At 34.9% G+C, this 27,403-nt stretch overlaps 1 protein-coding gene and 1 pseudogene across 4 annotated transcripts in view; both read left to right on the top strand.

The window, feature by feature from the left end:
* Positions 1-27,403, top strand: part of PHIP (pleckstrin homology domain interacting protein) — a 127,832-nt gene that overhangs the window by 65,802 nt on the left and 34,627 nt on the right. For all 4 annotated transcript variants that reach the window (XM_044757541.2, XM_044757540.2, XM_070496503.1 and 1 more), the window contains 8 exons: positions 1,262-1,390; positions 2,676-2,901; positions 7,027-7,164; positions 7,857-8,040; positions 11,635-11,752; positions 18,087-18,227; positions 21,505-21,581; positions 23,849-24,080. In XM_044757541.2, the coding sequence (XP_044613476.1) occupies positions 1,262-1,390; positions 2,676-2,901; positions 7,027-7,164; positions 7,857-8,040; positions 11,635-11,752; positions 18,087-18,227; positions 21,505-21,581; positions 23,849-24,080 (1,245 nt within the window). The remainder of the gene's footprint in view (positions 1-1,261; positions 1,391-2,675; positions 2,902-7,026; positions 7,165-7,856; positions 8,041-11,634; positions 11,753-18,086; positions 18,228-21,504; positions 21,582-23,848; positions 24,081-27,403) is intronic.
* On the top strand, positions 15,329-18,080 carry LOC123280427 (elongation factor 1-alpha 1 pseudogene; annotated as a pseudogene).

Raw genomic sequence — 27,403 nt, 5'->3', positions numbered from 1 at the left:
ATCCAAAGCAGCATTTATAAACACCAGTGTGCTCATTCCTTCTTTTCAACAAGCTAACATAAAAACTAGTTTTCTTCTTGAGGCAATCTCATTTGTGGTATTATATAAACTTCTTAGGTGGAGCCTAAGTGATACTTTTAGGCTGATACTTTTAGAGTGATACTTTCTCTTTTGACCAAATGCAAACTTTCCTTGAGATGATTCTTCTAATTTTAATTCCACTTCTGTATTTGGTGAACTGCACGTCCATCCCTATGCCATATTTTTATCACGGAAGAAAGAAAAGTACTATTTCTCTCTTTTCCAAGCATTTCCTGGGATATTGGAATAACTAATAAAATTCAGTTTGTTCTAGATCAGTGGATACCGGAACTGAGAGGAGGTGTTTCTTACCTGATAATGTGTGTATGTTCCGATTCTGCTAATCCAGAAATCCAATCGCATTTGTTGAAAATCATCCTTAGTTGTTATTTGTTAGGGAGTCAACTCCCTATTTTAGTTGTTTTCTGAAATTCAGTCCCTAGATGTGCTTTAGATAGGGTAGAATTTTTACCTCTTTCAGAGCACTGCTAAAGAAGTTTTCAACTGGAACGTAGTCTGAAGAAGCACTGAGAGCAAAAAAATTCAGAGTGGTGATTGGCCACCTCTGTTTGATTGACAGGTTGCAGGGAGAAACCCATTCGTTCTGGATTAATGGAACTGGAAAACAGAAAACAATTATCAGGTAAAAAAAACCTTTTCTTTAACCTTTGAAATTCACCATTTAAAAGATGAGTCAGACCATCAAGGGAATTATTACCAAAAGGAAAAAAATTCAGTGTCTTGTGAGCAGTGATCTCTGGCTACTACTTCCAAGAATTAGAAAAAATATCACTATAGTTACTACACATGTCAGCCTTTGCTGAAGGGGCTTGATTAAATGCCGATAAGAAGGAATGTAAGATGCAGTTACATTTTAAATCTGCATTAAAGACAAGAAGCAGAATTCTATGGGTGGGGGAAATTGTTGGTGTTTTGTTTCCTGGATTGTGTCTGGTCTGTGGATGAAGAGAACGCTTTGTTTTTCAAGGCTGTTAATCTGGCACTTTTCTTGAATATTCACAATTACTGTACTGTGTGTTATACTTACTCTTCACTTCATGTATACTTATACATCTTTTGTGTACTTACATATCTTTTATCATAAAATTTTAGTAACAGTAGTGACCAATTCTTTATATTTTAATGGCAGTTTTCTGATTGTTGGTTAAATACATTTCAGATTGAAGGCCAAGGACATGGTGCAGTGTTCGACTGCAAATGCTCTCCTGACGGTCAGCATTTTGCATGCACAGACTCTCATGGACATCTTTTAATTTTTGGCTTTGGCTCCAGTAGCAAATATGACAAGGTAAAATATGGTGACCATGTATCTTCTTATGCTTTTTTCTTTTTAATCCATGGATGTTTAGGGGTTGTATATTTTTGGAAGAGGGTGAAAATCATTTGTACTTCAGCATAAAGCTTGAAGAATCGTGTTTTAAATAGTCTGGAGACTTATGTTCTGGAGAGGAGGGCGAACACAGTTGTTAAATCTCTTTTCTGTAATGGACATTAGATAGTAATTAGATCTTATTTAATCTTTATATTTCAGAAGGCATAACGTTTTACCTAGCTTGCTAGAGCAATCTAGATTGCAGTTCTTAAGTTGGGGAGGGGAGATGTTGTCCACAGAGGGACTCTGAAATATGTAAAATGTTTTATTTATTTACTGAATGATATTCATTTATGTGGGGTACAAATCTATGGTTTTCATGTGGTTCTCAAAAATGTATAGCCTCCTGATGGTAGCTACTGATGTTTTTAAGTATTAAAGACTCTAAGATTAGTGACTAAAAGACTTACATTCTTATTTGCGGTAGAGTGGTATAAAAGATAATCATAGTAAAAACTGAATAGTTCATAGATTCGTTTAAGAAATTCCAAATTAACCAATAATATTTTGAAATTACAGATGTATCAAGCTTGAGTTCAAATTAATAATTTTATATTATTTCAAAAATTTTAGAGAAAATGCTTAACTCTTGGAAAGTCATGTCATGTTATCTTTTTATATTATATAAACCATGCTTACTGTATACTTAAAGATTTTCTTTTTCTTTTTTCCTTCAATTTTTTTTTTGCTAGGAAAGATTTGCTCTGAGTTAACATCTCTTGCCGATCTTCCTCTTTAAGATTTTCTTAAATTGTATAAGTGATTTCATTAAAGAGCTTAATTCAAAGACTAAATTCATTGCATGATTTCTCTTTGCAAAATGCTAAAACAAATATTTATCATATTTAATAATTTTAAAAAATAAAGCATGGTAACTCTGTGAAAGTAATAGTACCACTGAATGATTTCTACTTAGATTTGATTTTATGATTTAATTTGAAATTATGTAATTTATTTTTAATGTGAGGTTTTTATGTATACAATCTCTTCCTTCTTGCAGAGAAAATTCAAAGCAGCTACTTTCCTGATCATAAAGTTTAAAGTAGAAAATATAAAGATTTATTTACAATTAGTTCAAGACAATATTCTTTTATGTTTTGCTTTACTAACCATGATTTATATTAAAATGTTTGCCTTCCATTAGAAATTTATAACAATAAATTTTTATTTTTTGATCTTTCATGGACCTGTCTTTTTACAGATAGCAGATCAGATGTTCTTTCATAGTGATTATCGGCCCCTTATCCGTGATGCCAACAATTTTGTATTAGATGAACAGACTCAGCAAGCGCCTCATCTCATGCCTCCCCCTTTTTTGGTTGATGTTGATGGTAACCCTCATCCATCAAGATATCAGAGATTAGTTCCTGGTCGTGAAAATTGCAGGGAGGAGCAACTCATTCCTCAGATGGGAGTGACTTCCTCAGGTACATGCTTTTTTTCATATTCAACCAAATTTTTCTTTTACTACTCAAGTGTTATAAAATTGCTATTTTGTTTTTAATTATTTTGAACAAATGAGAAGTAAAATAGTTTTTTCATACTTCTCTTTGTTCTTTGAATAATGCTTAAATATTACAAGGTAGTTAAGGAACATTGAAGATTTAAGGCAGTGATTTTGGTCTGTATCAATTTATAGCCTCTAGGGACTAACAGGATACCTTCCTGTATTTGGTATGAGGTGGGTCAGTTCATTTGTTTATTCGTTCAACAACATATATTGAAAATCTTCTCAGTCTCTGATACCTACTAACCTGTGGAGTGAGGTGGATTCATAGACACAGTTATAAACAAATACATAGTTAAAAATTGTGATAAATGTTATTAAAGAGACTAACAGTATAACGTGAGAGAGAAAATGAGACTCAACAGCCTATTCACATTGATTATTAATTTAAGAAGTGATCAACTTTTAGAAGTTTATAAGAAAGATAGGAATGAAAAGTGTTGAGATCTGTTTTAGTGAAGTAATGGAGGGTGAAAGTCAAATTAGTCCAAGAATTGAATGAAAGTTTAGATGGAAACAAGGTTTACAGACGACTCCTTACCCCTTTTTACCAACTTTGGACAAGAAATGTAGCACTAATTTATTAAGTGAAAGTAACTGAGAGAGTCCATAAAGAAGGTTAAGCTAGTTTTGCAATTATGAATCTTTCTGTTATATTTTAGACTAGAAAAATGTTTATAAAAATGTTTTAAGTTCTGGACTTTAGCATAATGGACAAAACTTAGATATAATGGACACACATAGGATATAATATGTAATAAGTAACTTTTAAATAATGAATTTAGATTCTGTAAACACAGTAAAAATCAGTCTCATTGCATTATAGAGAACCCACCTTTTATTTTTCTTAAAGGATTGGTCATGAAATGGCAATGAAGATGGACATATTGGATAGGAAGGGCTGCTGTTGGAACTAGACATGCCTACTCAGGGTGGAGGGGGAGGAGCAGCATTAGAGCAGTAGTCCCTGCTGCTGCTTGTAGAGAGTAGTGCAGTCCAGCAGACCTGAATATCTGTGGGACATGAAACTAAAATATCTCGGTATGTGGACACAGCATGAACTCAAAGAATCCTTGAACACATAATATTCAAGAAGTCTAGGCAGGCATTCAGATTAGAGAAGTCTTAATTGTTAGAAGTCTTGGTCATAAGACTGAAATAAAGATAAATGTCTTCCATTCTCTTAGAGGGAAATTGGCGAGAAGCAGATCTTGCCCAGGTCTCAAAATAGATACCTTGGCTGAGATTTCAGGCACAAGGAAATAAGGAAAGATTTCACTTGTTAAGATATCAGTGCCACTTAGTTGTGATTATTACTTTTTCTGCCATTTAACAGTTTATAAAAGGCTTTTATAAGTAATATGTCATTTCATCTTTTTATCTGTGGTATCCCAAAGCTAGAAGTTGAGAAGATGGAAATTTAACGTTATGGCTTGTTCAAGTTAAAGTAGGTAGAATCACAGGGACTCAAACCCAGCTCTGACTCCAAGTCCATTGTTCTTTCTTCCATACTTAGCTGCCCTTACGGTGAAGAAGTAGACTTGAGCTTGAAAATGAAATAGATGCCAGTGATTAGTACAGGGCCACAAGAGAATCTGTAGCAATAGTTACAGGTTCAGAGTGAGTCACAGAATTTTTAAATGTTCTAGGTCACAGAATTCAGGGTAAACATCATTTTTTTCATTATTTTAGACTTATCGAGTATAAAAATAGAACACGAAATAATACTTTTTGAAAGAACTTCAGCATCATTTCTAACCTGTATTTCTACTTGCAAATTCAGATCTATAATAAAATTTATTTGGGGAAATCCCTTAGAGTTAGATAAAAATAGATGATGGCTATTATAATAATAAGGTGACATGAATGCAGTTTTGTTATATTTACACTGAACAGTACACTTTAAATGTACTTCCTCAGTTGTAAACTTGTTCTACATCATACTACTCATCAGTGTTCAAATATGAGATGTTTTCCCAGCGACATACTGGGAAAGAAGCATGCACAGGCAACAACTTTTACCTCTGTCTACTTTTACCACTTTCTGGCTTCGTGATCTTGGACAAGTTATTTTATCCCATTTAATTTTAGTTTTCTCTTATAAAATGAAATAACATTATGTGCTTAATTTCCCTTTTCCTTACACCTTCCTTCCTATTACCACTCCTTCATTTGAGAATATCCTTTGTATCTGCTCTTCCCAGCCCACTTTAAAAGTCTGATCTCATCAAATCCTCTTATATACTCACACACCTGATATTAATTTCTCCCTTCTCTGCTCTCATGGCAGTGCTTTCATATGTCTGATAACTTTTAGACATTTTTTAATTCATTCAGCAGGATTGAACATTTTTATATGCCTGGCTTTGTGCTAAGATTTAGAATTAGAATATTAAGGTAATTAAGACAATCCATGCTTTGGAGGAACTAAGTAGTGTGCTTCCCTTCTGTGTTGGGCTGAGTACCAAGACATGTATACAGTAGTCTCCTCTTATCTGCGACAGATATGTTCCAAGACCCCCCAGCAGATGCCTAAAACTGTGAATAGTACCAAACCTTATATGTGTTATGTTTTTTCCTATTCATACATACCTATGATAAAGTTTAACTTATAAATTAGGTGTAATAAAAGATTAATGATCCTTTGAGGCCATTATTAAGTAAAATAAGGGTTACTTGAACATAAGCACTGGCATACCACAACAGTCGATCTGATAACTGAGATGGCTACTAAGTGACTAACGAACAGGTAGCCTATACAGTCTGGATATGCTGGACAAGGGGATGATTCATGTCCAGGGCAGGACAGAGCAGGATGGTGCAAGATTTCATCACACTGCTCAGAACGGTGTGCAATTTAAAACTTAGGAGTTTTTCTTTCTGGAATTTTCCCCTTAATACCTTTGAACCGCAGTTTATCACAGGTAATTGAAACTTCAGAAAGCAAAACTGAAGATAGGGGAGGACTACTGGATATTGTTTGAGGAAGTAAAAGAAGATAGCAGCTAATTCTTTCAGGGGTAGTCTGGAAATATTTCACAGAGGAAATACCATGGAGGTGCCATTTTCAGTTGGTGCTTGAAGGATACGTTAATATTTATCACATTTATACTTGAAGTGGGAGTGTTGTGGTCAAAAGCTCCAGAGCATAAAGGTGTTTATACTAATAGGAAAGGAGGAGAGTCAAGTAATTCCATGTGACTGGGACGAATGAGAGTTGATGCTGGAAAAGTAGGATGGGTTAAAACACACCAGGTTCCTTCCTACCTCAGAGCCTTTGTACCAACTCTTGCCTTCTATCTGGAGTGTTTGTTTTCTAGGTCTTTACATGGATGACTAATTCTCAAATGCTGCCTTCTCAAGGAGGGTTTTTTTCACTTTTCTGATTCACCGTCTCTCTTCCTTCCCCATTTTCTCTTTCTCATCATCATTTTTATTTTAACAGCATTTTTCACAATCTGCTTTTATGTATTGGTTTATTGTTCAGTTAGATGTTAGAGTGTTAGATCCCTGAAGATCGGGGACCTTGATGTCTCTTATTCACCACTGAATCCTCCATTCCTTGGCGTAGTTTCTAACACATAGTAGACACTTGAGAATTTGTTGAATAAATGAAGCAGTAAAGTTCTTTGATAGGATGGGTAGTCACATTTGCCTTTATTAAAAAAACTGTGATCTAAAATGAAATCCTACTTTTGTCACTTACTAATATATGACTTTGAGTAGTTATGTTGGTTTTCTCATCTGTAAAATAGAGTTAATAATATATACCTAATTGAGTTATTGTGAGGCTTAAATAAGTGCCGGAATCATGGTGAACACTTAGTAAAAGTTAGGGATCATCATCACTATTGTTATTTTTAACAAATTAAGATTGGCGGGGCATGTTTCCCTTTTTTGACTCTCATCATTTATAGTTGATCATTTTAGGTCTTTTACGCAAGCAATATTTATATTTAATTCTGGACTCACAGTCAAGTTAATGAGTAAAATGATTTGAATAGTTGACTACAGTATCCTTAGCATTTTGCTTGGTATTACATAGGACTGAACCAAGTTTTAAGTCAGCAAGCAAACCAGGAGATAAGCCCACTGGACAGCATGATTCAAAGACTACAACAGGAGCAAGACCTGAGACGTTCTGGTGAAGCAGGTATCAGTAATACCAGCCGTTTAAGTAGAGGTAAGCAGTGATTCTCTTAAGTGAAATATTAAACTGGAACAGTCGAAATCTCCCAACAGTAGAAAAGCATTTAAACAAATTATGGTACATGTATAAAATATTAGGCTGCAAAACTGATCATGTTTTTGAAGAGTATTTATGACCTGTGAAAATGTTCATAATATAAGGTTTCAAGCTGTAGGTAATGAGTTTTTTAATATATGTATTCTTCCAAATTTTCTGTAATAAACATGTAGAACTTAGAAAAACTTTAAAAATCAATTTATTCCGTAATTTAAAAAATATATTCAAAGCCACACTGTCAAATATCTCATCACTGTTATTGTTGTATATTATTAAATTTTAAGAGAAAAGTTAAAGCACATTTATGAACCATAAATGTTCTTGAGTTTGTCTGGTTTTTTTTCTTATAAAGTTTTCCCAAAAATACATAGCGTTTTTTTTTTCAAGTAATGATTTTACATCTTTGGGACTTAACAGTCAATAGTTTTGATTAATTAACTTATCTAATCAACTGAAGAACCGTGTTTTATTTCTATTAAACTTTTGCCTGTAGTGTAGTTCTTGATTTGGTATTTTAGTCATTTATACAGTATGAAGTTTCATGTGGAAAATAGTATAGACTTTTTTTTCCGTCGTGAGCTAATGGAGAAGTGTCTCTAAATAGAACTTATGTTAATTTTTTCACTTAGGTTCTGTAAGTTCTACCTCAGAGGTTCATTCACCACCAAATGTAGGACTAAGGCGCAGTGGACAAATTGAAGGTGTACGGCAAATGCACAGCAATGCACCAAGAAGTGAAATAGCCACAGAGCGGGATCTTGTCGCTTGGAGTCGAAGGGTGGTAGTACCTGAGCTGTCTGCTGGTGTAGCCAGGTAAGGGGAGTTGTAAATTTGTATGTAACACAGTTGTTTATGTTCGTTTTGAATTAAAGTCTCCAAAATACCTTTTCAGCTCTATATTTTAAATTTATCTGAAGACCCTGTGTTTTAAACTATTGATGATTCTGGAGAAAAATTAAATTTCAATATATGTTCTTTTCTAGAGTGATTCATGTAAATAATATGAGGGGGTGATGTGTTACGGTAAATGGGGGGAATCATAAATTTGGATTGACTAAAGATGAGATTTTATTGAGTAGCATATTTAACTGTCTTGTTTGCATCTTAAAACATTTCATAACGTTATAATTAAGTTTTTTATGGACTTTACTATTGTTCACATGATATCAGAGCATAGTGAAAGTACATTATATTTATTGGTAACACATTATATAAACTTTTTTACATGTTAAAATGATTCTTTTTTAATATTTAAAAGTATACATTTATAAAGTATTGATTTGATATCCTTTCTCAAGGTCTGTGTTATGAGAATACTTTATATCCAGTTCTTTTGATTCTTTAGTAATGAAATGTTCATGAATGTGGTCCATATGAACCTAACTAATACTGACTATATAACATATATAACATATAATACTATACTATAATAAAAATATGAAAATCAAAATGTGAATTTGATTTTAGGACTTTGCAGTTCTTAAACTCAAAAGATAATAGTAATTAAATATTTTTTAATCTGTTTATATAGATTATGCTTTTTGATTGGATGATACTTCAAATTTGTGTTAAGATTTAGGGTTAAATATATACCTAAAGTATAAATTTAAACAATCATTTTTTATCTGGTGACAAATACACCCAGATGTTCTTAATAAAAAAATAACTCCCCTAGTATATTTTTAGTTGGATTCCTGCCCACTTTTTAATTCTAATGTTAAGGTTAGTAGGGGGTGCAATAAATAACACCTATCTTTTCAACAAGAGTTCTGAAGTAATTGAAAACGCAAAAGAATAGACAGATAGGAAATGAGAATATTACTATTTATTATTGATACAGCTGTGAAGAATGTAGCTTTTACCTGCATGAAAGTGTGCTTCCTAATACTGAACCCCAAACACAGGTAGCACTTGGCTATAGTGTATTTCCCCACGGAAGGCAGTTGTTTTACTTCTTTGAAGTGCAGAGCAGAATGTGTACATTGTAAGAAGTGGCATGAGACTGGGCCAGGCTGAGCTGAGTTTTCCTTCCAGAGCACACCAATTAATTAGCTTACTCCTCCTCCCCTGAAGAAGAATGAGTAAGGAGGTGATAAGAGGCCAGGAGTGGGTTGCTACTTGGTAGAGGTCCCTGCACATGGAAGAAAACATGAGGAGTGGGGAAGATTTGTTTCTCTTCAAATATTCTTCACCTTTTTATCTCTTTTTCATTGGGCTTAACAATTGAGCCTGTGGTCAGGTGAGACTGTGGCCATTAATTCACAGAATATTCAACCTGGAGCTTTGCCCCAACACTTAGTACTCTTGCTTTGAGAATCTTCCTGCGATATACCTACTGATAGGTAATTTAAAGTTTGCCCCTATAAGGTTCTTAAATGGGTCAGACTAGTACATTAATTAAAATTAATCTCATCACATAGCCAGCAAAGGACTACTATCTATAATATGTAAAAAACTCTCAAAACTCAACAGTAAAGATGACAATCCAATCAGAAAATGGGCAGAAGACATGAACAGACATTTCATCAGAGGATATACAGATGGCAAGTAAACACATGAAAAAATATTCAACATCATTAGCCATTAGAGAAATACAAATTAAAACTACATTGAAATAATCTATTCCCAACAGAATGGCTAAAATATAGTGACAGCACCAGATGCAGGGGGTAGGATGTGGAGAATGGATCACTCATGCACTGCTGATGGAAATGTAAAATGGTGCAGCCACTCTGGAAAACCGTTTGCTGCTTTCTTAAAAACCTAAACATGCAACTACCATATGATCCAGTGATTGCACTCTTTGGGACTTAATCTCAAAGAAATGAAAATTTATGTAGACACAAAAACCTGTACGAAAATGTATAGCAGCTTTATTTCTAATAGCCAAAACCTAGAAGCAACCCAGATTTCCTTCAGTGGGTGCATGGTTCAACAAACTGCTATGTCCACACCATGGAATACTACTCTGCAAACAAAGGAACAAGCTATTGGCACAATTGGAATGAATCTTGAGGGAATTAAACTGAGTGAGAAACCAATCTCAAATTTTACAGACTGTATTATTCCATTTATGGACTGTTCTTGAAATGACAAAAGTATAAAGATGGAGAACAGATTAGTAATTGCTAGACATTGGAGGGGAGAAGGGCTGAGGAGGAGAAGAGAAAGATGGGTATGATTATTAAAAGGCCACCATGAGGGATCTTTGTGGTATGAAAATGTCCTGTATCTTGACTGGGGTGGTGGATACACAAACCTACACTTGATTAACTTGAATAGAACTAAACATATACATAAGTAGAAGTAAAATTCTGAATAATTTCAGTGGGTTTTATCAGCGTCAACAGCCAGGTTGTGGTATTGTACTATAGTTTTGCCAGATACTTCCATTGGAGGAAACTAGGTAAAGAATACAAGTAATCTCTCTGTTTTATTTCTTAAAATTGTATTTGAATCTACAGTTATCTCAATAAAAAGTTTAATTTAAAAAAATAAAATAAAAAATTGTCAAAATCAAACAAAAAATTAAGGATATTCTTTTCACAGGATTTAAATTTACTCATTTTATTTCCCATTCAGAATTATAACCAGCCACATAGAGATTCTGCAGTTAAGTAAAGTGACAGGAATATATTCTAGTAATAAAATATCAACATTATAGAGCTATTCCAAGTTTGAGTAGTAACTCCCTTCCAACTGTGGAATCTTCAGGGAAAGGTTAATACCCTTGCAGTTCACAAACTTTAAACTTTTAAGGAATTAAAGTAAAAATAAAATTCTCTTGTCCTTCTGAGTTCAGCTTCCATGAAATTAAAGTTCATAATTAATGTTCTCAGCTTTTTCTGTTGCTCAATTTCAGCTTGATGCCTGGATAGAGCTGAAGTTTTTTCAGTAGCTGAAGCCTGACCTACCTTTCACTGGAGAGAATGTAGTTCTTTCAGAGCATTAGGAGTTATGCTAGTTCAACCTCGAAGTTCTGTTCTCCCTCTTTTTTTTTCCTTAAAGATTCCAGCTATCTATATGGTACACAAGATTATCACAGACAGCATAAGCCCTACACTGACATAATTTTAAAAAAATAAATAAACCCAATTTCTAACCCTTGGAGCAGTTACCTTAGGAATAACCATGTTCCCATGAACCTAATACATGATTTGCCAAAAGACTACAGCAGAAACAGTAGTATGAACTTCAGGTAGATAGAGTCTGCCTTTCCAGTATTCCAGTCATGTAATGCCGAATGTTGTGAGCTCAGACTCAAGAAATCTTTATCGTGTACCTCTGTCTGAAAAGAAAACACCAGGAGTAGCATTCCTTCTCTGACACGTGACATTCCTTTTAGGGAGAAGTCATTTGTAAAAATTCTAGATTAACATGTATATATGGCTTTTAATTCTCTTTCAGTAGGCAAGAAGAATGGAGAACTGCGAAGGGAGAAGAAGAAATAAAGACCTATAGGTCAGAAGAGAAAAGAAAACATTTCACTGTTCCAAAAGAAAATAAAATACCCAGTGTCTCAAAGGTAAATAGTAGTTAATTTGATGTTTAATAATTGCTTCATAAATATAATGACCATTTTAAGGCCCTTTTTTAATTAAAAATGGTAACATCATAAACAGGATATTAATGAAATAAAATTAATATAGTTAATTTTTCAGTATCTCTTTGAATTATCTATTGTGTTTACCATTTAAAAATTTTAATTCTACGTTTCCTACCTTCTAGCATACCTTTTACTCAAATGCCAATTATTATATGCCCATCAAATCTAACAAATGATATCATGAGCCTAAGCAAGATCTTTTTTTAGTTCTGCCATTGGTTGCACACTTTAAAACAGTTTTGCTTTTGGTTTGTTGTCCTATGCATTTTTCTTTTTTTTCCTGTTTTGCACCTGTTTCTTATTGCAGATATTCAAGTCAGCTATGCTGCTATAAATAACAATTTTTATTTTCTCCATTAAAAAAGGTAAATTGTCTCTCAGTTTGCCCTCTTGGTTTCTCTGTCATCCTCTTCTGGAAAAACTTCTGGATCTAGTGAATTTCAGTTGCTCATGCCCTAATCTGGAGAGTTACATGTTGTGTACCTGAGTATCAAGGAATCACAATTATTCACTCTTCCATTCCCTTTTTTTTTTTTTTAATCATCTTAGCTTGAAAGCTTCAGAGCCTTAGAATCTGAAATTGAGGAAATGTATATGGAATTCTTTTCAGTTACAAGTCACCACCTAAGCAGTGATTTAAACAAAGAAAAGATAATCGGTCTCTTGACCCAGCCTTATGCTCCTTCATTTTTATTTTAGTTCCTTAAACCTTCTAAATTAATATCCTTTTCTAGAGCTCTCTTAAGTTTTGTGATTCTTTAAAGGACTCAAGTAGTCCTTTGCTATTTTATGTTTTCCTTTACTAAGGATATCATACCCTAGGATCGTTAGGACCCCACAGAGAATTCTTGTTAGTATAATCTGAAATAACCTTTTGTTTTTGTTTTTTTGTTGCTGTTAGTTGGTTTTTTTTTCATGGTGACTGGAAAGCATGCCTTTTTTTGTATGCTTTGCTTAGAATCCAAGAATGTGGGGACATAAACTCATGTAATGATGGTGAGAGTTTGTGTTGCTTACACGTTTATGGATGGCATATGATAATATCTGTTAAAATTAAAAGGATGTGCTTATCTTTTAAGCCAGTAGTGATACTTTGAAGACTGTTTTTTAAGAAAGAAAAGTACTCATGTGAATGTCTATACGTATGTATGCGTGTCCATGCGGATAGTTATAGTTTGGGAGCAAAAACTGGAATAACTTGAGTGTTCATTGGTGGAAGATAGGTAGGATGTCATGCCATCTCTGTACTTGTGGAATGTTATACAGCTTTTTTAATCCGTGATCTAGAGCTCACTCCATTGCATTAGACAAATGTTCATGATGTGTTTATTGTTAAGTGAAAAAGTAAGTTAAAATGATAATGTTTATAATATGACCTCACCTTTGCTTTTCAGATTTTATGTGAATGGAGAAAGGTTTGAAATCACACTTATTAGGTTATTAACGTTGATAATAGCAGATGTACAAATTATGAGATGCCATCTTTCATCTCAGTTATAGTTTTTTTTCTTCTTATAATAGAGGAAAGTATATATTAATACAAAAAATGTTTAGAAAGTGGTTATAAAGTTGACTTTTGGCAGTAGATTTGGTCCCCAAATTAAAGTGGCTTAAACAAGGTGAAAATATATTTCTGATGTAAAAGCCTGAGTAGGTTGTCCAGGCCTGGTACGATGCCCTCAGTATTGAAAACTGAAGCTCTTTCGTTTTTCTGATCCTCTCGTGTGTTGAATTTTACCTAATACCTCAAGATATCAGCATCTTCACTTAAGGCTGCAGAGTGGAGGATCAAGTCAATGAGGAAGATACAGAGGGCACAAATGGTTTTCCTCAGGAAGCTTCTTCAAAGTTGCTCTGCAACATTGTGTCAGATGTCTCATTGGCCAAAGTTTAATCATATGAAACTCCAACAAAGAAAATTTTATTTTTGTGCAAGAGGGGGAGAACAGATGTTGGTGGACAACCAGCTTTCTCTTCCACTGCATTATTTACTAAGGCATTAAAAACATTTATGTCCTTTGACTTTTAATTTATCCTAAAGAAATACAGTAGTTCCCCCTTAGCCACGGGATTCTTTCCAAGACCCCCAGTGGATTCCTTAAAGCACAGTTAGTTATCACACCCTGTATATACTATGCTTTTTCTTTATGATAAAGTTTAATTTATAAATTAGGCACAGGAAGAGATTAACAATAGCTAATAATAAAATAGAACAATTGTAACAATATGCTGTAATAAAAGTTACGACAGATTTTAGCAACCTCACGTGGTTTTTTTTTCCCTTACTAAGTTGAGAACTTTTACGTTTTCACTTAAAAGATGCGCTTTACAGCTTCTCTCTGGCATATCTGAATTGCCAGCATCACTGCTCTGATGTTTTGGGGCCATTATTAAATAAAGTAAAGGTTACTTGAACACAAGCACTGTGATACCACAACCATCCATCTGATAACCGAGATGGCTCATTAAGTGACTGAAAGCAGGTACTGTGTATGCAGCATGGATAGGCTGAACAAAGGGATGATTCACACCCTGGGTGGACAGAGTGAGATTGTCACACTACTCAGAATGGCTTGAGGTTTAAAACTTATGAATTGTTTATTTCTGGGATTTTCTATTTAATATTTTCGAGGCATGATTGACCACGGATAACTGAAACCATGGAAAGCGAGTGTGGATAAGGAGGTACTTCTGTATAAAATTGTGGATAGAGCTATACAAAATGGAACAAATTGCAATTTTTTTTTTTTTTTTTTTTTTAAAGATTTTATTTTTTCCTTTTTCTCCCCAAAGCCCCCCGGTACATAGTTGTGTATTCTTCGTTGTGGGTTCCTCTAGTTGTGGCATGTGGGACGCTGCCTCAGCGTGGTCTGACGAGCAGTGCCATGTCCGCGCCCAGGATTCGAACCGACGAAACACTGGGCCGCCTGCAGCGGAGCGCGCGAACTTAACCACTCGGCCACGGGGCCAGCCCAACAAATTGCAATTTTTAATGAAATGGATTTGAGTAGGTAAATATGTTAAATGAAAGAAGCATGGTACATTGCATCCTTAACAATGGATTACTCAAAATTTGTGAGATTATAGCTGAATATTATTGCCTTTTTATACATTTACGTATTTCCCAAAGTTTTCAAAAATTAGGAAACCCTTCAGTAATCCTTTCAGAGAGAATCTGTGTGGAGTAAATCTTGTGTCCTTGTATATGAAAATGTCTTTTATTTCACTTGGTTATGACAAGTGGCTGCCCTGACAAGAGAAGGGCTTAAGTGCAAGGAAGAATTCTAGTGACAACTCTGGTTATGGAGAAGAAACTGAAGGGTGGAGATAGATGGAGGAACAGGGAATGGTTGAACTCACATTGCAGTATTATAGGTCTTGAGGTACATACCGTCTCTCGCTACACATCCAGAATCTTTTTTAGGAGTGCAAAGCAAGACCTAGATTTTTACTCTTTTTCTTCCTCTCCTTCCCCAAGTAGTATTATCGCCCAACATGCTTGTGAAGCTAGTGCGTGATGGGGGAAAAAAAGCCACACCACAAATGGACTTATGATAGACACAGGGAAACTAATGGGATGCACAGAACAAATAGGCAAAATAGCACCTTCTTAGAGAGATATGAGGAGATATTGGAAAGAAGGTGAAACGACAAGCAGTTCTTGAGAGGATCCTGTTAGAGATACTGGGATGAAAGATATTGTTATTGAAATAAAGAACTCAATGGATGAGTTGAAGAGAGGAATATATAACACTGGAAAATGAGTTAGTAAGCTGGAAAGTCAAGTTGAAGAACTCTCCCAGAATGCATCAACAAGAGATAAAATGTTGGAGAGAATAAGAGAAATGTAAAAAACATAGGTTTATGTATATTTATGTAATATGTATATATATGGGGGCACAATTAGTAGTAGTAGCATAAGCATTATTTAATAAGAGCCTTTGAAGAAGAGAAAATATACAGAGGGAGGGAAGAGTTAAAAAAAGTAATGCACCAGAAATTCCTAGAATTAACCTCTGACTACTTCTGTGTCAATCAGGATAAATAAGGAAAAACTAATATAAGATAAAAAATTTTAAACCTCAACTAAGCATTATAGTGAGATTTGAGAACACCTGAAACAAAGAGAACATTCTGACACAGTAGCTAATTTCTGGTTGGAATGGTGACAACATGCTGGACCAAAGTGCTAACATGCCTTGGTTCAAGGAATGGAAAGTCACATGTAAAGATGGTAATTAACCAGTGGAACTGTGCTGCTTGAAGCTCTGGATTTGCATCCTGCCACCAGCTTGACCAACTGACAAGCCCTTGTGCCTGCCCCTCCAGGACGTCCACAAAATTGGTGGTATTGGTACGGTCCCTGTGGGCCAAGCAGAGACTGGTATTCTCAAGCCCAGCATGGTGGTTACCTTTGCTCCAGTTACCATTACAGCTCAAGTGAAGTCTGTTGAACTACACCATGAAGCTCTTCCTGGGGACAGTATGGGCTTCACTGTAAGAAATGTGTCTGGCAAAGATGCTCGTCGTGGCGACATGGATGGTGAGAGCAAAAATAACCCACCAATGGCAGCAGGGGGCTTCACAGCTCAGGTGATGATGCAGTTATCCAGACCACATCAGTGCTGGCTGTGCACCTATGCTGAATTGTCACACAGCTCACATTGGTTGCAAGTTTGCTGAACCAAAGGAGAAAATTTTTTGATCTGAGACAAAGCTGGAAGATGGCCCTAAACTCTTGAAATCTGGTGATGCTGCCGTTGTTGATATGGTTCCTAGCAAGCTGTGTGTTGAGAGCTTCTTTTACTCTTCTTCTCTGGTTCATTTTGCTGTTCATGAGACAGCATGGGACAGACAGACAGTGGACAAGAAGGCTGGTAGAGCTGGCAAGGTCACCAAGACTGCCCAGAAAGTTCAAAAGACTAAGTGATTGGGGCTGGCCCCGTGGCCGAGTGGTTGGGTTCTCGTGCTCCGCTGCAGGTGGCCCAGTGTTTCGTTGGTTCGAATGCTGGGCGCAGACATGGCACTGCTCATCAAGCCATGCTGGGGCAGCGTCCCACATGCCACAACTAGATGGACCCACACCGCAGAATTTACAACTATGTATTGGGGGGCTTTGGAGAGAAAAAGGAAAAAAGTAAAATCTTGGGGGGGGGTGACTAAGTGATTATTGTCCCTGTTACCTGCCACCTCATCTTAATCATTGGTGGAAGAACAATCTCAGAGCTGTTTATCTCACTTGGCCATTTAAGTTTAAAAAGTAAAAGACCGTTTAATGATAATGCTTTGTAAACCCTTGAAGGAAAGGGGAATGGTTTGTGGACTGTTTGTTTTTTCTGTGTGAAGCAGTTTTAAAGTTAATTAATTTTTAAATCGGTACTTTTTAATGGAAACAACTTCACCAAAAATCTGTCAAAGAATTTTGAGACCCATCAAAGCAAAGTTTAATAATAAGGAAAAAAAAGTGAAGATTTATTTGTAGGTTCAAAGGAAGGAAGATATAGTTATAAGTTCAAAGCTATTTTCTGTCAACACTTTAAAGATAGTGCTCCTTTTTCTTATTGTATGATATATTGTATGTGCAAGTCTGATGTCAATCTTACTCTTTTTTTGAAGGTAATCTTTATTATTTTCCCTTTATTTTTTATATTCCCCAGTTTGGTTTTTTTCAAGTGTAAATTCTTGTATTTGTTGAGTTTGTTCATCTGTCAGCGTGTTGAACTTTATCGATTTTTATTGGTGATTGTTAGTTGTGTTCTCATCTGCTGTGGAAGACTTCTCCCACATTTGTCTGCAGCAGAAGAGATAGCCAGCTATCTGGTATCCTAGCCTCATAGTGGCAAGGTAGTTTTGTGATCACTGTTTTGGATTCCAGTTTGCCTCTGCCTATTACATATGCGTCACAGCCCATGGTCCTCTTTCTTGTATCTGTTATATGGATTTAGTGTGGGTACAGGAGAGTTCAATGTTAGGCTTAGTCTGTTAATATGAATCCTTAAATCTGTGTCACTTAGGGGAAAAAAAGAGTTTTTATAACTTATCAATCAGTAAGTAAATTTCAACAGATCGTCACAAATCTGTCATTTAACTTGATGTAATTTAAAAATATTTGGAGCTGCTACTGTAATCTCTAGTCCGCTTATGTGGTATCTTATGAATGAATTTTTTTATAATTAAAAAATATACAACTTTTGCAGTAAAAAGCATGCTCTTTAAGCATACTATAAATAAACTTAATGTACTTTTTTTCCAGAATCATGCTCATGAGCATTTCCTCGATCTTGGAGAATCTAAAAAGCAGCAAGCGAATCAACACAATTATCGTACGAGATCTGCATTGGAAGAGACTCCTAGACCTTCGGAAGAAATAGAAAATGGCACTAGTTCTTCAGATGTAAGATCTCAGCACATTCATAAATTTGTTTCCCTTTTTATTTGTTTTTTAATATGAGTTTCATTCTTCACATTAATTGATCTTTTATAGATGTAGCTCAAACATGGTATTTCCGGGTCTTACATAAATGAGAGTGATAGCTTCCATTTACCAGAGACCTACTATGTATGTTCCAGGCATGGCACACATATTCGTAATATCAAATGCACAAAACAAATGCATATGAATTAATTATTCCCATTTTCCCATTTTGTCTATGAGGGATCTGAGGTTCAAAGACATTTAGATTACACATTTACCTATTAAATGGTAAAGCAGGGATTAAACACAGGTTCCTTTTACTCTAAAGCCAAACTTTTTAAATGGTACCATGAAGCTCTAGTCTTTAACTGTAATAACTAATCAATAGGCATTTGGCACTTTGGATTAGTTTTTAATCTCTGTACCAGTTTATAGCTTTCTCAATGTAATTTTTAAAATATTCCTTATGTATAATTATTTCCATAAATATCATTGTCCTACTAAATTATATATTTTTTCAACAAGGCAATCAATTTGCAATCACAAATAATCTTATTGAGCACTTAGAACCATCTCCCTTCCCTTCCCCCACTCTACCTGTCGCGCCCCCCCACCCCCGGGTCACTCACTATGATCTTAGATATTGACGGCTGTACATTTTTGAACCCGTGTTGTGCTTTGCAATGTTAGACATATATGGGAATTCTCTGAGTATATTCTCTATGGACAGGGCAGTATTAACTCAAACTGAAGAGTATTCTAACCACAATTTATTTTTTTTTAAAGATTGGCCCTGAGCTAACATCTATTGCCAGTCTTTTCTTCTTCTTCTCCTCCCCAAAGCCCCCCAGTACCTAGTTGTGCATTCTCGTTGTAGGTCCTAGTTGTGCTATGTGGGACGCTGCCTCAGCATGGCTTAATGAGCACTGATAGGTCCGTGCCCAGGATCCAAACGGGTGAAACCCTGGGCCGCTGAAGCAGAGCATGTGAACTTAATCACTAGGCCATGAGGCCGGCCCCTTCTAACTACAGTTTATAAGTTAGTCTGCAGTGGCTTTAGGTCCTAGTATGGCCAGGTCAAAATGATATGTCCAATCTGGTAAAAAGATCAAATTATGTAATTAGCAATAATTACATAAATTTGATACATGACAATTTCAGTATACACACAAAACATAAAATATGTGTGGGCTAATTATTTGCCTTATAAAATGTTTCTTGGGGCTGGCCTGGTGGCATAGTGCTAAGCTCACGCTCTGTGCTTTGGCAGCCTGGGATTTGTGGGTTCAGATCCCAGATACAGACCTTTGTATCACTTATCAAGCCATGCTGTCACGTGCGTCCACATATAAAATAGAGGAAGATGGGCATGGATGTTAGTTCAGGGCCAGTCGTCCTCAGCAAAAAAAGAGGAAGATTGGCAGCAGATGTTAGCTCAGGGCTAATCTTCCTCAACCAAAAAATAAATAAATAAATAAAATGTTTATTTTTGAAGATGTACAGTATGATTCTTTTAATAGTAAATTTCTATAAAATATTTTAAATATGATTTGCCTTATTAGAAACATACATTTCCAGGTATATCTGTTACATAAGAAAAATTTACTAAATCCATCATTTGTCTTCAAAACTAATTTGTTTATGGTTTAACATTGTTTTAGAGCAATTGAATAAATTTCTAGAGGGATATGTTGAGAACAGACTATCACCTTGGGCACAATATATTAATTCATGGAAAGAATCTTGGTTTTCCTTGGTTCAAGTATTTTGTACTTCCATGTAGTTCGTCTTTATTTTGTGTTTAGAATGTGGGAGTATGTTTCTTTTCTTCTTTAACAAAGTAGTATACTAAGGGTGAGAATAATCAGATCATTTGTTTAGATTTTTTTCACTTATATTCACAGATTAAATTTGGTTAAATAAAACCTATTGAATTTTGATCTTTTTATATTTGCTTAGTTTTCAAAACTCTGGAAAATTTATATAATACACATTCTTCATTAATAAGCCATCATAAAAGGAAAACTTTTCTTTCAAAATATACTATTTTATTTAATCAGTAAAGGAAATGATCTGAATGTGCCCAGCAAGTAATAACACTGAACCATTCTTTTGGAGAGTGGTCTAAGTTTTGGGGTAAAACGTCCTGAGTTCACATCAGGCTTAGTTGCTTATTAATTGTACTGCCTTGGGCAAGTTTCTTAACGGTCTTAAGCTTTGGTTTCTTTTCTTTACTTGCTCCTTACCACCAGCAGTCTTTTGTCCAGGTCAAATGGAGTGATATATATATAAAGTGCTTAAAATAGTTTCTGACATACAGTAAGAGCTTAATTAATGTGAGCTGCTATTTTTGTTGAGCATGAAGTTTATTTGAGCAAGGGAGAAGTTATATAAGATTTTGTGACTCAAAAAACCCCAATTTTAATGAAGAAAATGGCTTCACAGGAATATCCTACTTTGACTAGAGAATATTTACTAAAGAGAAACAGAGTGTTTGGGTAGTTTTTAATATTCTACCATTTGGATAAAATATTACCAGAGTTGGAATATTCTTTTTCTGTATGATAAAGCTGTTTTGATATAGTAATAATAAACCATAAAAGTTACTAATTTTAAGCTTGTCAAAGCATCTGTAGAAATTTCAAGAAAGCTTAAATTTTAAAAAAGACCCAAGAATTAAGAATTAATTTCAAATGTTAACTATGAAATTTGATATCATTCAATGTAGAATATATGTTTTGAGGCTGGGGGGGAGGGGGAAACAACAAAATATGTTAATCATCCAAGAGATTGCTCTGGATCCAATATTAATAAGTATTAATCTTTGGATACGTTTAATAATTTGGATACATTTAATAATTATTAAATACACTTAATTTTTTGCGTAAAAATATAAGATCTTTTCCAACTAATTTAAATGAGGTTTTAACTTAAATATCCTAATATGATTGGTACTGTAGTCATGCACCACGGAATGATGTTTTGGTCAGCACTGGACTGCGTATACATACTATAGTGGTCCCATAAGATTACTACCAGATAGTCTAAGTGTATTTGTAGGCTGTACCATCTAGGTTTGTGTAAGTATACTCTGATGTTTTCGTAACAACGAAATCGTCTAAAGACACATTTCTCAGAACATATTTCCACTGTTAAGTGCTGCATGGCTATATTAGATTATCAGTGATATTTTCTACAGTTACATATTGTTGTTTTGTAAAATTACGCAATAAAATATGTATTCAACGTCTTTTAGGAAGGTGAAGTTGTTGCTGTCAGTGGCGGAACATCTGAAGAGGAAGAGAGAGCGTGGCACAGTGATGGCAGTTCTAGGTAATTTCATGTATTTTTTCTCTTTCCAAACATACTATAGAACCTTTAGAAAGCTGAAGATTCTTTTTTTACCAGCAACATATTTAAAAGTCTCTTTGGGATTAAAGTTGGTTCCTCTTCAGAGATTTTTCTGTAGTTTCCAAAATTTAAGAGATTTTCTTTCTGACATGTTTTCTCTAGTAGAAAAAAAATTGGGGGTATTGCAACTAGATCTACAAAATGATGCTTTTAACTTTCTTAGTTGATGTTTTATCTTCTGAATGCTATTTTTCGTAATACTGAACCACAAACTAGTTTCATTACTGGTTTTTAGAAATATTTGAGCATTAAGTTATAAAAGTAATGAAATCTTATAGAATTAGCTATCTTATGTAGTGGGATTTGTTGAATGCTAATAATGTTTTCTTCTAGCACTGAGAATAAGCTTTCTTTTTTCTTGTTACCTCACCCTATTTGACCATGTCAGTGAGGATTCTTTCCCCTCTTTATGCTGGTGATTCACATTGTGATAAAGCTGATGGCCTTGGCTGACCTTGTAAGGTCTTAGTAGCAAGAAGGAGTGTAGCCTTTGAGAATGGGAATTATGTTTAGTCCTTTACACTTATTTTCGGCAGCAGTAGCTCTTAAAATTGCCAAAGAAACCAAGAGGTGGAGGCTATAAAAATTCCTTTTATATCAGTATTAGAATCAAGGGCTTTACTATTCCCACAACAGTGACTCCCAGTAATGATCTGCCAGTACCCATGGTTATGTCTGGTAGTTGTCTGTATTTGAAACAGGGCAGTGAGAGAAAAACTCACTTTCTTTCAGCTCAGCAATGGAAATAGACTATCACAAACCATGAAACAACATAGAGGTTCTTGAATTGAAAGAGCAGTGGTGGTTTTAGCAGATGAGGGTTATTGTAAAGAACATGGGCTCTGGGGTTTGTAGTTAGGTATATGCTGGCAGCAGAAGACTTTCTGTAAGAGCTGAGTGCTCCAGAGAGTAGCAGCTCTGAGTATTTGGCAGGTACCATTTACAGTGACCGTGGCTGGGGTTAGTGTGAATAAATGCTCATAAGTTGAGGACAGCCTGTTCTTAGATAGATGTTTGCTTTGCAGATGCATTTCCATGCAGCCAGAATAATGTCTGAAAATGTCTTTTATTTACGTTCTTTAAAATCACTTTAAATTTTAAAATGAAGTCATGAAATTATACTGGAAAACAACTTAATTATTTGATTCTTATCTGTCATGATTATTCTTGGGGGCCTATAGGTGAATACCTTTACTCTAGAAGACATTTGAGCCGGGGGAAGAGGTGGTGGTAGTGGAATAAAACTCCAGAAAAATCTGTCCTTTCAGTGTTAGAGTTATCAGCAGTGTTTTTAGAGGAATGGGGTCGTAGATCGCTTAATCTAGGCACACAAATTATTGATTTTAACATAATTTGGATTTCTTTAAGGCAGTAATGTTTTTAAAACTGTACAAAATCAAGTAATATTCTCTCGTACTAAAATTAAAACAAAATAGAATAACTGGATTCTTTATTTTACAACAATGTTAGTTCAGTAAAACTTAGGTCTGTTGAAAGTAAACTGAAAAGAAATGGTAAACATGATTGTAGTGATACATAAAATACCAAGGCCTGTATTTTTCTGAATCATGGCATGCTCTGAAGCGTAGGATATACCTAAGGTGTATGGAGAGGCTAACTAAATTTTAAAGCACAACCTTCCTACTGGACAGGAACACTTCTGACCCTGCCAGTTCAATATCCAGCTACCAGGAGGGCACCAGTGCTCTTCTGTGGGAGTTCCCTCTGTCAAGAGCTCCCACCTCCCTTCAAAAAAGGAATCCCCTTTGCCACCTCCTCCTCAATTTTGGTACCTCCTGTGCTGTCTGGGGCCAGCTATCTTTCTGCTCTCGACTTGAGGAAGGTGACTGTGACCCTCTGCTCATTTTTGTATGCCCCACAATATTTTGAACATTTGTAGCTCTCAGAAATCAATATTTTGTTAAAATCATAGAAGGCCCTTAAATTTGTTTCAATTAAAGCTATGGCCTTACTTATCTTAATTTTTTTTTTGAGATATTTAAGTAAGGTAAGCCTACAGAAGTTTAAGAAACTAGAAGATGAGTTGAGAGGGAAGTATTTTTAGTTCGTTTAGTATATACTATTCTGTCATTCTTCTTTATTTATGATCTTTCTTTACATTTTTCATAAAACAAAGTCTTGAAGTATATATCGTGTGTGTATTTTTTAAATGCATTTTTTCCTTCTAGCGACTACTCCAGTGATTATTCTGACTGGACAGCAGATGCAGGAATTAACCTGCAGCCACCAAAGAAAATTCCTAAGTATAAAACCAAGAAAGCAGAAAGCAGTTCAGATGAAGAAGAAGAATCTGAAAAACAGAAGCAAAAACAGATTAAAAAAGAAAGGAAAAAAGTGAATGAAGAAAAAGATGGACCAATATCACCAAAGAAAAAGAAGCCCAAAGAAAGAAAACAAAAGGTTGATTTTTTTTAAATATAATGTTTTCTATGAAAACAAAGCACACATTTTAAAAGTGCAGTTGTGAACATAATAAACATTGTTGAGGTGTACCGGCAAGGATTAGTAGAAAAATCTCAGAAGTACATGGTAGGAGAATAAATACCAAAATATATTTAGTTTACTGAAGTTTTAAATGTTTAGCGTGTGCGAGTATTTAGTTGTAGAATTTTCATATTTTAAATATTGAGCATTTACTCTTATGAACAGATTTTTCTTGACAATACGGTGGGATTTATTTATTTATGTATGTAAAAAATATATAATGCTACAAAGCATATAGTTTATTAGTCTTTGAATTGCCCTTGCCTTTTAACCATCCTTATTGTTATTGCTGAAAATAAACAAAGCATAGGGGATCACCTGGAATAAGAATGACAAAAGTTAGCATAGTTGACCACAAGGCTCGTATGAATCTACAGTTGGAACCTTCTGTTGTAACAGGCCTTTATTAATTCACAGAGTGTGTGCGCCACAATTAGACCATCCTTGCATCAGTACTGTTTTGATTACTATATCTCATCTGTGGATAATTTGAGACAGATTAGAGAAAGAGAGAAATGTTATAGAAATAAGATCTGTCAGCTCTTGTGGAGTTGGAATTCTTTAACAATAAGAGCTTTTTAACCTTTGCTCTAAAGTAAATGAAATACAAGGGATATGTTTTCTGTTTCCCAAAAGACTGTAAGTGGGAAGCATATTTGATTAAACAAAAGGAAGATTTTTTTCCAAACTTCTGCCAGTTGTAGAATTAAATATAGATTGTCATTTGTAGAATTAAATATTTAGGGAGACTGTCAAATCTTTATTCCCAGAGAGCTTTGAAAAATTTTAAGAATATGTCTTCTGAAGTGTTTATTGTATCTTCATCAGTTGAGCTCTTGATTGTTTCAGCCTTATAATTATGAATTACTTTAATTTGAATTCCACAGCCTGCTGTTCTTTCTGTCACCTCCTTTGCTTTTCCTGCTGTTCTTTTTGTCACCTCCTTTGCTTGTTTGAGGAAGATTTACCAAAGAAAATACCATACATTTGCCCACAGCTTTTCTTTTCTGCTTTGTTAGTGATGATAAATGTAGGTTGATTCATTATTTTATGTGGTAGACAAGTTGGTTAAAGAAAACTGATTTAGCCGTAAATCTGGCTAGTAAGGTAAACATTTTTTTTTTCATCTTAAGAAGTTTTGATGAACTTTTGAGGTTTGCAGTGTTGTGTCACTCTGAGAACATAATTCTTCTGTCCCAAGAGTGCCATTTACTTCACCTGGTCCCCCTTGATTTGATAAACGACAAATTAATACCTTGTGCTCCTTTGTGCAGTGCCACATTTGGATCCACTGGTAATATTTGGCATATTTTAATTGCATTGTTTTGTTTGAGTATTGTGTCAGGATCTGTCTGCCATGAAATTTCTGTGGGATAGATTTTAAATAGCATAAGGTTAGGATATTATGGGCTATTCTCTTTAATTTGGATTTTGTTCATATGGGTTGGTATTAGCCTACCAGTGGATCTAAGAGTAGAAAAATTGTTCATATTCTTTAGTCTTCTTGTTATCTCAAACAATAATTTTTCCCTTCTTATTGTAGAATTGTAGAGGTGGAAAGTAACTAGAGAGGGATCATTGAGTAATTGATATATATTCCACATATGAAAAAAGGAAAATATTTTCCATGTTATTAATTCTATTTGAACTAATTAAGCAAAAAACGGTAAGGCAGATATAGAAAATGCTTGTTAAAAAGTAGAATTCTCCAGAGATTCAGTAATGTCATCTCAGATTGTATCTGACATATATATCCCTTATGCTTCTAGGAACTCTGGAAAATTAATAAATTTTTATCAAGTGCTTAGAATTTATAAAGCAACACAGTGCATGAATAGAAGAGTAAGACTCAGTTCTTATTCTCAAAACAATGTGTGACTAACAAGTTGCTTAAATCTCCTGAGATAAAAATAGAACAATTACACACACACACACCAAAAAGTATGATCACAGGGCTGGCCCTGTGGCCTAGTGGTTAAGTTTGGTGCAATCCACTTCAGCAGCCCAGGTTCAGTTCCTGGATGTGGACCTACACCAATCGTTGGTGTCCATGCTGTGGCAGTGACCCATGTATAAAATAGAGAAAGATTGGCATAGATGTTAGCTCAGGGCAAATCTTCCTCAGGAAAAAAACAGAAAAACAACTATCACATCATCTATATGTTTAATTGCCAGATTAATTTTAAAGATGATAACTCACAAATCAAATGGGGTCATCTTATCTTAGAGTTTCAGATAAGTCTTCCAGAAGAAATGAGACTTCAGATGGGCCTAGAAAAATTTCCATGGATAGAAAGGAAAGAAATCGATTACCTATTTCTTCAAAATTAAAAAAAATCAAATTGTCTTTTGTAATTTTGAGGAAGATTGGCCCTGAGCCAACATCTGTTGCCAGTCTTCCTCTTTTTGCTGGAGGAGATTGTCACTGAGCTGATATCTGTATCAATCTTCTTCTGTTTTATGTGGGACACTGCCACAGCATGGCTTGACAAGTGGTGCTAGGTCTGCACCTAGGATCCGAACCCAGGGCCACCAAAGTGGAGTGTGCCAACTTAACCACTACACCACCAGGCCAGCCCATGAGGCTGGAAATTTTGAGGACTGAATGAAATTCAATGCATTTTATCCCTTAAGTGATTTTAAGTACTAAGTGATAGAAATCTACTTTAATTAAAAATTCTAGGTTCCCCAAGAATTATTGGGGAATAAGATTTGTCCTCATAATGATTCTTGGCTATGCCACAGTCTACAGTTTAAATATGATCATTCCTATTTAATATCCAAGTTACCTGGCTTCATGTAAGAATTGTTAGCTGGCACAGTTGACATAGGTGTTTTCCTTATGTGGAGAAATACTTGCCTGGTGAAAGTAATAATACATATCAAGTCTGGAATTAACAATTTTCAGAGTTTTTCTATCTTTTTTCTTTTTATTAAGTCAAAGGAAACCTTTTTCAAATACTTGAACTCAAAACCTCAGTATTATAAAACTGATAAAATCTCTGACTCTGTGTGATGTACTCAGTGCATAATAGCAATGACTACTCAATAACTGGACAAAATATCTGTAGATACCATTTGACTTGACATCTCAGATCTAACTAATTACAAAATTGATTTTCTAAGCTTTCTTCTCTAACCTGCTGCCTTCCAATCCTCCTCATCTTAGCAGTGACAGCTCTTTTAATGGTTTACACCAAAACCCAGGTGTTATCCTTAGTCCCTCTTTTTCTCTCATG

Source organism: Equus asinus, chromosome 24, assembly GCF_041296235.1.
Source record: "Equus asinus isolate D_3611 breed Donkey chromosome 24, EquAss-T2T_v2, whole genome shotgun sequence".
In the NCBI taxonomy this organism is placed as follows: Eukaryota; Metazoa; Chordata; class Mammalia; order Perissodactyla; family Equidae; genus Equus; species Equus asinus.
This window is presented reverse-complemented; position numbering and strand designations above follow the sequence as displayed.